The sequence below is a fragment of the Apteryx rowi genome, unplaced genomic scaffold (genome assembly GCF_003343035.1).
Source record: "Apteryx rowi isolate R43461 unplaced genomic scaffold, aptRow1 scaffold_2, whole genome shotgun sequence".
NCBI classification, from domain to species: domain Eukaryota; kingdom Metazoa; phylum Chordata; class Aves; order Apterygiformes; family Apterygidae; genus Apteryx; species Apteryx rowi.
Genome location: NW_020448307.1, coordinates 9,437,741 through 9,448,533, shown reverse-complemented (window position 1 = coordinate 9,448,533; position 10,793 = coordinate 9,437,741). Strand labels below are relative to the sequence as shown.

At 57.6% G+C, this 10,793-nt stretch overlaps 2 protein-coding genes across 3 annotated transcripts; both read left to right on the top strand.

Annotated features, from left to right (window-relative positions):
* The first annotated feature begins 2,608 nt into the window (after window positions 1–2,608).
* Window positions 2,609–5,588, top strand: LOC112964938 (ADP-ribosylation factor-like protein 3). The gene is made up of 5 exons (XM_026063555.1): window positions 2,609–2,626; window positions 2,668–2,802; window positions 2,891–3,007; window positions 3,152–3,202; window positions 4,164–5,588. Exons 1-5 carry the CDS (start codon window positions 2,609–2,611, stop codon window positions 4,458–4,460), a joined length of 618 nt encoding a protein of 205 aa, XP_025919340.1. The 3' UTR covers window positions 4,461–5,588.
* Window positions 5,589–6,041: 453 nt separating this feature from the next.
* LMAN2 (lectin, mannose binding 2) lies at window positions 6,042–10,314 on the top strand. 2 transcript variants are annotated; one of them, XM_026063361.1, is made up of 8 exons: window positions 6,042–6,199; window positions 6,280–6,398; window positions 6,555–6,672; window positions 7,297–7,376; window positions 8,739–8,900; window positions 9,124–9,238; window positions 9,556–9,675; window positions 10,041–10,314. In XM_026063361.1, exons 1-8 carry the CDS (start codon window positions 6,055–6,057, stop codon window positions 10,199–10,201), a joined length of 1,020 nt encoding a protein of 339 aa, XP_025919146.1. In that variant the 5' UTR covers window positions 6,042–6,054; the 3' UTR covers window positions 10,202–10,314. The 2 variants fall into 2 exon arrangements, with proteins under 2 accessions (XP_025919146.1, XP_025919147.1); XM_026063362.1 differs by lacking the exon at window positions 9,556–9,675 and having other exon boundaries at window positions 6,049–6,199.
* Window positions 10,315–10,793: the final 479 nt, after the last annotated feature.

Here is a 10,793-nt window from a genome sequence, read left to right as displayed (position 1 = left end):
CCTCGCCCCGGCGCCATCGCTCACCCCTCGCCCCGGCACCATCACGCACCCCCGGCACTGGCTGGGCCTCAGCACCATCACGCCCCTTTCGCTCCGGCAGTGCCGAGGCCTCGGCGCCATCGCACACCCCTCACCTTGGTGCCATCCCACCCTCCTCGCTTTGGCGCCATCCGGGCCTCGGTGCCATCCCCATCCCTGTCCCCTTCCCTCCTGCCCCGCTCTAGTCCTCTGGCCACCAGATCAAACCCCTGGCACCCACGCGGCCTGCACTGCCTTGGGGCAGGCACCGGGGACCCCGGCGGTGGCTGCACAGCCTGACCCCATCTGAGCCCTCGGCCCCTGGCTCTGTGCACTGAGCCTGCCCGGTCTCAGCAGCCTGGGGACCTGCAGGGCTCCTCGGGTACTGGGGCAGCATCACCCGTGCCCGGGGCAGGGCAGGACRTGGGAGGGAAGGCAGCCGGGTGCGTTGATGGGAGCGTTGGCACGGTCCAGCGTGCCCCGCCATGCGCCTTGTGCTGCCAAGGGGGATCCTCATCCCTCGCCTCCTCAGAGTCAGCCCTGGCACCTGGCTGGGCTTGCAGCTCCCTACCAACCCCATAGCCCCTGGGGGCTCTGTGCCCCCCAAGCCATGCTGGCTGCCACCTGGAGCCGCTGACGGCAGGAAGGGCTTTGCTGGGAGGCCAGCGTCAGGCTTTGTGAGGAAAAGCTGCCTGCGATGTGGACTCCGGCAGAGCTTGGCAGAGTGGAGTGGTGGACGTGCAACTTTGAGTCACCAAACTGATGCCTAAGCAGTTTTGCCCATCTCCTAGGTTGGGGTTCCATGTTCATCAGCAACCACAAACCAGTCAAGGATATTTTAGGATATTTGTTAGGAAATATAAGTAACTAACAGTTACAGGATAAACCGCAGAGCACYATGGCAACCCACTCATGTAAATGCTAATAACTGGGACGCAAGGTAAGCGATTAACCTATCAAAAGCAGAACCCTAACATTAAGTTGGGTGCAGATCTATGCAGAGAAAAATGAAGTGTTTCCAGCATGAATATGCACAAAAGCAGTGCAGCATTAGCACGCTGCAGTCCTGGCACGGTCTGTGGGCAGGGGGGAGCAGGAGSTGGCTGTGACCTGTTACTGCCCCCCTTGCACCCTGCTGCAGCATGTATGAGCGATGCAGATGGGGGGCAATTGTGCTTCTTCCCTTCCCTTTGTCAGAGCATAACGGCATTGTTTGGCTTGGCTTTGCAGCAGGAGTTATAAATAAAAATGTCTCACCAAGAGTGCGTGACTCACAGTCCTCACCACAAGGATAACCTCTCTGCTAGGAAACCTGATCCAAGGACTGAACTGCAGCATGCAAGAATCCAACAGATTGCTTAATTAGCATAATTGATCCAAATGGTGAATGGACAAGCCCCTTGCCCAGCCTGGGCTGGGGTATGCTGCTAGGGAAAAGTGAGTGTTTTTTGTGTCCCTCCAGCCCCTTGTCCTGTGCCGTCTCTGACCTCCAGCTATCTTCATCCCAGCCCTTGACCTGCTCCAGAGCCTGGTGGTTTCTCTTGGACGAGAGCAGGGAGCACAGGCAGAGGGTGACGTGGCCTAGGGCAGCTCTGACCAGACGGGCCTCGACATTAGCTCCTGCCACTCGGGCAGGGTTGCAGGGCAGGGTGAGTCCACTCCCAGCAAGCTTGCCCTGTTTGGCCCCAGGACAGCTGGCTGCAGCCCTGCTGTCTCCCAGCACACTCAGTCGGGGCCCTTGGGGCTGGCAGGGAGAGTAACGGCCTTGCAGCCCTGGCTGCCCTCTTTCTGCCCCCATCCCCTGCTCGCAGCATCTCTTGCTGCTAATTTCAGCATGGCTTTAGGGTCTGGGCGAGGTGCACACTGCTGCTGTGCTCTGCCTGGCACCATCTAGTGCCACTGGGCCAAGGGGCCAGGTCCAGGGTGCTGGTGTCACCTCATCCTGCTTGGGCTGGGTGGGATGTGGGAACTGGGGGTGTGCTGAAGGTGGCAACACGCCTTGTACGGGAGGCTGTGCCAGCTCTGYGCGCTGAGAAACGGCAGTGCCTGCGGCCTATCTCCACCATCTCAGCAGCGGGGAGCTCTGTGTGCTGGGTGTAAGGACGCAGCCCTGTTTGGAAGCTGCAGTGCTGGTTCCAGGAGCACCTGCACCCCGGCTGCATTGCTCCATCCCATGTCCACACTCTGATTCCTGGGTCCTAGATGTTCCTGCCATGCTGGCATCTGTGCTGGCCGGGACTGCCAGTTGGCCATTGGCAGGTCTGAGTCCAAGTGTGCATAGGCCATGATGCAGCATGATGCTGTGGGGAGAGGAATGCTGTGCCCCAGTGACCTGCCCAGYGGGGCCCAGTTTATCCTGGGGGTAGCGAGCAGGGAGAGGTGATGGCTGGGTGACAGCTGGCTGGGAGATTTGCTGACGGCATTATTTAATGCTGTGGGTAAATGGAGAAACAGTAGCTAATTCTGGAACCTTTAATCCTCTTCCTCCTGTGGTGATGGGGCGTGTGCCAGTCACGCAGCTGCCGGCTGGCCCTGAGGATGAGCCCCTGGCAGCTCCCAGGCCTGCTGTGGGCTGTGGTGACTCTAGACCATGGGTGAGGTGCAGAAGGTAAGTGAGATGCAGCTACATCCCACCTGCTCTGGCGTCAGTGCMCAGGCACCAGCTCCTGGCTGCACCATGGCACTGCCAGGCAGGCTGTCCTGCTGGGGCTGGACAACGCTGGGAAGACCACACTGCTGAAATGCCTGGCATCCGAGGGGGTCAGCACCATCACGCCCACCCAGGTAGGTACTGCTCCAGGCARTGCGTGGCGAGTGGGTGGCAGGTCCTGCCTTCCCCTTGTGTGATGCTTGGGTTTGCTTCCCCGTGCAGGGGTTCAACATAAAGAGCGTCCACTCGCATGGCTTCAAGCTGAATGTCTGGGACATCGGGCGGCAGCGCTCCATCCATCCGCACTGGAGGAAGTATCTGGGCAACACCAACCTGCTGGTGAGTGGGGCGGCTGCAGGCAGCCCCCCCACGCAGGATAGCTGTGCACGCTGCGCTGGGGCCCCTGTAGCCCTGCAGTGCTGTTGCAGAAGGCACAGGGGCCGTGCAGCCAGGTGCTCACTGTCCCGTTTGTCCCCGTGGCAGATTTATGTCATTGACAGCGCAGACCAGAAGCACTTTGAGGAGATGGGGCAGGTATGAGGGGCCAGACCCTGGGCAGCAGAGCCCTGGGGCTGGGCTGGGTGTGGTGGCGGGGTCCTGGGGCTCAGACTGGGGTGCTACTGCTCTCTAAGGACTCAGGGGAGGAGTGAGGCTGTACTCTACCGTGGGGCAGTGCTGCTACGGGTTGTCCCCTGTCGGGGTAAGCTGCCCCTAGTGCTATACGGGAAGGGCTTGTGGTCAGGGTCTCTACCCAGCACCGCAGGGGATTAGCATGCAGATCTGCCCCACTCCATCGTGTGATASCCCAGGGTTACCTGCTGGGGTCAACTCTGCCCCTGTCCCAAGGTCCCCCAAATTCCTTCTCTACAAGCAGCAGCTGACGGACAGCCCCTAACCCTGCCTCTCCCCAGTGAGAGCGTGTCGGAGTGACCCCTCGTTTACCTGCCTTACCCCTGTCCTCCCATGTCCCTAGCACCAGCTTAACAATATGACAAAGCAAAGATTTATTCTTTGAAGCTCAAGCAGTGAATTCAGAGTTACAAAATCTGGAAATGAAACYGAGCAGGGGAAGGTGAGACTCTGAGTGCCAGTCTAGGCTGTACCAACATCAGATGCCTCCTGGAACACAGGTGTGGGTGAGCCAGACAACATGGGGCTGACAGCAGGGCTTGTTGGGGCACTATGTCCAAGACTGTCTCGGTGCTGGGAGTGTTTTACCTTCTGGCAATACTGAATGCAGCTCCCAGGTTCTCTTCAAGGCAGATGTAGTTTCAGGAGCACATGTCTCTCCCTTGGGATATCTGGCAGATAAGACCTCACAGCTTCTTCGGGCACATTATCAGCACCAGCCAGGGGAATGAGTGAGCTGGAGTGAGCTGCTCCATCCCACCCCAGGCAGCCCGGGCCAGCTAGGGCAATGGCAAGTGGCTCGGGCAGCTCCACAGAGGAGGGCTTCCTGGGGCAGCACTCCTGGGAGATGGTTCTCACTTGGCAGGAGCTGGCAGAGCTCACTGAGGAGGAATCTCTCATGGGAGTCCCGCTGCTGGTGTCTGCCAAAAAGCAGGATCTAGTGACTGCAACACCTGCAGCTGAAATTACAGAAGGGCTGAGCCTCCACACCTACCGGGACCGAGAATGGCAGATCCAGTCCTGCTCAGCCTTGTCTGGGAAAGGAGTGCAGGAAGAGAGGCAAGGGCCTGTGGGCTCTGCAGAGGTGGGAGAGGAGCTAAGGGCGTGGGATGCTCTTGGGGCTACACTCTCATCTGTCTCTTTTCATTCCAGGATGGGATGAACTGGATTTCCAGCCAGATCATGAATCAGAAGTGAGAGCTGCTAAGTGCAGGACTGGACCAAACTGCACATTCCTTAGCCATGGCCAAGCTCTTGCCCCTAGGCTCCCCCTGAAGGCTTGCCTAGGCCTTGACCCCCAGACTACCATGCTCAGAAGGGTTTTCTCACCAGTCTTTCATTGATCAGTCAGCTTCCCTCCTCTACCTGCCTCCTGGTCTTCCACAGCTCAGACTCCTTATACCCCTCTAATCCTCCTGCAGCACCACTGCTGTGAAGGGAAGCATATGTCCCATCGCACACCTGTCAAGGGCTTGCACACCTCCAAAATGAAAACCCACTCAGGACTTGTCCATCAACACTGCTGCCACACACTGCACAGACACTGAAAATGCTGCTGTTGTGCACACACTGCCCAGGTTGTAAATACTGTACCCCAGGCACRGCACCACTGCACCCTCACATGTGGCACACATTCCCCTCCATTCCTGTAGGATGTAACTGTTGCTGCCCCCACCACAGTACCTGGCTCAAGAAGGCCTTGGTTCAGTATCCTGCACTCGTCAGAGAAACTCCTGCACACACACAAGATCTGGGATAAGCACAAAGACGAAGAGAGGATCTGGCTGGGCAGTCACTGACGGAGGGTTTTCATTCCCTTGTGACAGCCTTGGTCCCAGCCATGCGACACACGTCACTGAGAGACGGCGCCCTGCAATATTACCTTGCTGCAACACTGCCCTAAATGCATCCCAGCTGGGGCTTCTGTTTCCCAGGCAAAAATCCCCATCTCGAGGCTAGAAGACTCGATTCTACAGCCAACGGGGCCAGCCAAAGCTGAGTGCCTGTGTCGCTGGACGTCGGTGGGGCACTGGGGAGCTGCTGCTGCTGCGCCCGGCAGCCCCAGGCCCGCAGCGCGGCCCGCTGCAGCACAGCCCGGCGGTGGACGACGCTCCGGTAAAGCTGACTGCGACCTCCGTGCTGCCTCCCTCGTTCCTGCGGCGCTGCCCGGGCAGCTTTGCCCTCCGCCTTCCCCGCTGCCGCCCGGGGACGCAGGACCCAGCCGAAGTGGCGCCCTGTGGGGCCCCCGGCTGGKACGGTGCGAGGGAAGGGCCGGGGCCGGGGCCGGGGCCCGGGCGACCCCGAGCCTGGCAGAGCCGCGGGCGCGACGCCGCCCGGCGCCATGTTGTGTGACGTTGCCATGGCGACGAGCTGCCGGCGCCGCGCGTCTGCGCCGCGCGAGCGGGTCACGTGCCGGGGGAGGGACACGAGCCGCGCACGCTCCCGCGCGTCCGAGCCCCCCATGAGACTACAGCTCCCGGCATGCTGCGCGCCGCCACGCCCGCGCAATGCACGCCGGGAGYGGCTCTGCTGCTCCGCCCCCTTCTCCCGCCTGCCCGCCCAACTGGTGGCGGGCGCCCTTTCCCCGTTGGCCCCGCTCCCTTTTGTCATTGGCGGCGAGGAGTGACGTATGTCCACGGGAGGCGGGAAGGTGCTGATGAGGGCGCCGCTCATTGGTGGCGCCGGTTGCCGTTTCCGGGCTGGGGCCCGGCGGCGGAAGCGGCGAGGCGCAGCGCGCCGGAAGACGGAAGCGGAGGATGGCGGCGGGTGCGGGCGGGCTGCTGGCGGCCGCGCTGCTGCTGCTGCTGGCGGCGGCCGGGCCGCGCCTGGCGCCTGCCGAGCTCACGGATGGCAACAGCGAGCACCTCAAGCGGGAGCACTCGCTGATGAAGCCGTACCAGGGTGAGCGCCGGGCCGGGGCGGGCGGGCCGGGAGCCCCGGGGCCGCCGCTCGCTGAGCCGCGCTTTCTGTGCCCGCTGCAGGCGCGGGCTCCGCTGCCATGCCGCTGTGGGACTTCCAGGGCAGCACCATGGTGACCAGCCAGTACGTCCGCCTGACACCTGACGAGCGGAGCAGAGAGGGCTCCATTTGGAACCGCGTGGTGAGAACCCGGGGTGGCGGAGCCCTGCGACCCCGGGGGAGCCCTGGGGGGGAGGCCGCCGGGGGTGCGGGGTGGCACAGCGCCTGTCCCGGCTCCCGGGAGGGGCCTGGGGGGAGATGGCCAACTCTGACGCTGCCTTGCCGCCTCTCGCCGCAGCCCTGCTTCCTCAAGGACTGGGAGCTCCACGTCCACTTCAAGATTCACGGAGCTGGCAAGAAGAACCTCCATGGGGACGGCCTCGCCTTGTGGTACACGCGGGAGCGCCTGATGCCAGGTGCAGCGCACAGCGGYGGGGAGGGGGCGGGAGAGGGTTGCCTCACTGACAGGACACGCTGAGCCAAGGCCTCATCAGCACTCACATGTGTCCTTGAACAGCTTTAGCAGCTGCCGCTTGGAGCTGCCACTGTTCTGAAAAATTTCTCTAGAGCTCCTATTTCCATATAATTTTACTAGATCAGGCTTCCTACCCTTGAGTGTCCTGTGCCTCCTGCCCTGGTAGCAGCTGAACTCAGTGACTTACCTTGCAACGAATGATTTGTGCAGCTCTTTTTAATAGAAGTCTTGCTAGTGTCTGGTATTTGGTGTTTCCCTTGGGGGGTTCTGCGGAGAGTGTGGCTGTGTGAAACCTGCTTGCAGCGGTTCATCAAGTCTCGTGTCCAATGTTCTCATGCAGCTGCTGCCTGAACAGAGTTTGCTCTGGGGTGAGGTGGGGCTGTATTTTTGGAAGAGATCTCAGTGTGCTGCCAAACTCACCACAAAATGATACTTCAGTACACAAGTAAAGGATTGCGTTACTCTTCTGCTTGCTTTATTTTGGGCTCCCTAAGAGATGGCAGAAGTGTATTTGCATGAATTTCTTCTGAGAACTTTCCATTTACTGTATTCTGCCCTGTTCCAGGCCCTGTCTTTGGCAGCAAGGATAACTTTCATGGACTGGCTATTTTCCTAGATACGTATCCCAATGATGAAGCAACAGAGGTGAGTAGCTGAGGGAGTTTGTTCTGTGCCGCAGAGGCTGCTTCCTTGTGGCTTTGCACTCTGAGTTCTTGATGCCTGGACCAATGCCTTTCTCCTTATACGAGGCTGTTCTTGCTGTTACGGGAGCTGGTAAAGGAAAGAGGACGTATGTGCATTAATGGAGGTAAGGTGCTTGCTCCATCTTCTGGGGTCGCTGACTATTCAGATCCATTTCCAAGACCTTATTTCTGCTGGTTTAGAGAGCTGTGCAAAGCCAGTGTTAACTATGCACCACCTACTAAGTAAAGTTAGAGAAATCCACCTGGAAGTTTATTCATCCCAAGCCCTGTTTTCTGAACTTACCTGTACTTTGGCTAATCAGTCCAGGTTGTTCCTGGCCTTATTCTCCGTTTCCAACCTATGGGTCTCTAAAATAGAAACTCCTCTGCTGTTTTTTTGCTCCAGAATTCCCCTTGGCAGAAATGCAGTTCAATTCCATTAGGAGGTGTTGGTGCTGATGGTGCTTTATTTCTGTTTGGCCCAGTATGTGTGGATCTAGTTATAGTGCAGTCAGAAAACATAACTGTTAGTGAGATCTATTGCACCAAAACCATGATACTTGTCTTAAGCCGTGAAACACCTGGGAAATTACCCCATTCCCCTGCTTTCTTGATACTCGATGAGAGGTTAATTCTTGCCTCCAGTTGGCCTCTTACAACCCAGCAACTGCAAAACCTAAACGATGGTTATGCTGCTAGATTGCTGTGCTTTGTTTTTAGCTTTCCTTTCTGGTCTTGTGCCTACTCTGCAAGTTACTTTTGGGGTGGGATGGCCTTAATGCCATGGTCACACGTTACTGTGTAACGTCCTGGCCCATAAGGGGGCTTGATACAGAAGATCACAGATGACTGCTCTACTAATAAGAGGATCTAAAGCACAGAGGATATCTAACTAGGGGATGAGTTCTAGGCGAGGATTACGTTTGACCTAGGTCTCAGAAGGTGAATGTTGTTAGGTTTTTTGGTTTCTGAGGTTGCTTTGGTCAAGCACAGACAACCACGGGAGACTTGGGGAGAATTTGCTTCAGGTCATCCAGACAAAAGTCAGCAAAGTTTCATTCCCAAATGGGAGTTATTTCTGCTGCCTAACTGTGCTTCAGACAGAACGAGCTCTCACTCAGTTTAGAAGCAGCTTCACATAGAAAAGGAGCCTTGATTTATTTGTTCTGCCCTTTGTACTGGACTGTGTAGGCAAAGCTGTGGCTCTGTTGCTGTGGGATTGTCTTGCTGAGGTTTCTGGCCAGGCAAGGGGATGGCAACTGTTCCAGGGCCACAGCTTGAAGGCTCCTGCAGGCTGAAAGCACCGATGTTTTCTCGTCTGCAGCGTGTCTTCCCATACATCTCTGCTATGGTGAATAACGGTTCCCTGACTTACGATCACAGTAAGGACGGGCGCTGGACGGAGCTGGCAGGATGTACCGCCGACCTTCGGAACCAGAACCACGACACCTTTCTGGCAATTCGCTACTCCAGAGGTCGGCTGACGGTGAGATGTGGAGGGAGCCCTGTGCCTTCTGCAGGGTGTCTTGTGCATGTTAGACAGGGCAGTTCTGAGGGTGGGTGTTGCTATGTCAGTAGGTGACTTGGAAACAGCTGGCCAGGCTTGGCTGCCTGCTTCTCCTGCACCTCTAGCTCCAGAAGAGCTGTAGGCTGGGCAGGATGGCAGCGTGCTTTTTTTTGATGTGACGTTCCTATTGTGCATCTTGCAGGTGATGACAGATGTGGAAGACAAGAATGAATGGAAGAACTGCATTGACATTGCTGGGGTCCGACTGCCTACTGGCTACTTCTTTGGGGCTTCTGCTGGCACTGGAGATTTGTCTGGTGAGTGGGCTTTGCTCACAGGAATACATACCATTTGGTGCCTGGAATATAACACTATGGATGCAGTAGATTGCCTGTTTTCCCTGAATTTTCCACTGGGCTCTTCAAACCATGTTGGCTATGGGACCCGTGGTCTGGGAATGGAGGCAATTGAAAGTGGAGGAACACCTCAAACTACAGTTTGATACCTGGGGTATGAGGGTGGCTTGAGGGGAAGGAGACCTGGACCTGGCAGAGCACAGATCTAGGGGTCCTCTGAGGGCATGGACATCTCTCAAGGCCTCTGACAGTCTCTAGCGCTGATGGTTGTTTCCTAGACAATCATGACATTATCTCGATGAAGCTATTCCAGCTCATGGTGGAGCACCCTCCAGAAGATGAGAACATTGACTGGACCAAGATTGAGCCTAGTGTCAGCCTCCTTAAGTCACCCAAAGGTGAGTCTCCAAGCTTCAGAAACCTGATGTGGAGTTTTCAGATGTCAGGTCTGCATTCTTCTATGGCCTGTTGGAAGCTCAGTTGCAATAGTGGTGGTTGCTCATTCTGGATGTGAGTGCCAGTGTCACACATTGGCAACCAGTGGTTGCTGCCAGTGCAGTGGAAGAGAATGTGTCTTGTGGAGAAAACTTCAATCTGTCATTTGGGCACTGTGATCTCCTTGTTCCTTCTCAGTGTAGCAATGCTGCAGCACTGGCTTTTCCAGGAGCTGCTCCGCCAAAGAGTGGCATTGGAGCTGTGACTCCCTGGGTGCGATCCTGGAGAACTCAAGGCTTGGCCAGTCTAACTTTTCTTCTTCCTGCAGATAATGTGGATGACCCGACAGGAAATTTCCGAAGTGGGCCTCTGACCGGATGGAAGGTGTTCCTGCTCCTGCTCTGTGCGCTGCTGGGCATCATTGTGTGTGCTGTGGTGGGAGCTGTAGTCTTCCAGAAACGCCAGGAGCGGAACAAGCGTTTTTACTAGCGGAAGAACTGGGCCGTGGCCTATGCCCAGACTGATTTTTTTTTTTTCTAGGGGGAGCTGTAAAAACTGGTTTCTAAAAGCTGTTTCTGAGAAATATCAGAAGTATTTTCTTATCTGTCCGTTCTGCCGTAACTCCTGCCAGGTGCTCGGCGTTCAACGGGCTGGACCGAGGGAGGCAACTCCTGCGGCGGGGCCTGTGTCTCCTGCAGAAAYGCCCCTTGCCCCCAGGCTGGAGTGTGGGAGCCTGGAGGCAGCGTGGAGACGCTGCGCCCGTCGCTCCTGCCACCGCTCCGGGGGGGGTTCCCCAGGCAGACAGGACCCGCTGCGCTGCCTGGGGAGGGGGGGCTGGCGGCAGCGGGCATGAATGTAAGCGGGCTGTGTGGGGCCTGCAGGTGTGTAGGGTTGGGGCTGTGCTTGGGCCATTAAAGGACTGACACCGCCTGGGGGGCTTGTGTTTGTCTGTTTGTCTGGGGRTAGGGAAGGTGGGGGTTCAGCCTTTGCGAGGGGGGGGGATAGGCTGCTAAGGGGGAGGAGAAGCTGGGGGGAAGCATGGCCTGTAGCTCTGCATCCCGGGGAACCCTTGGTCCTCCTT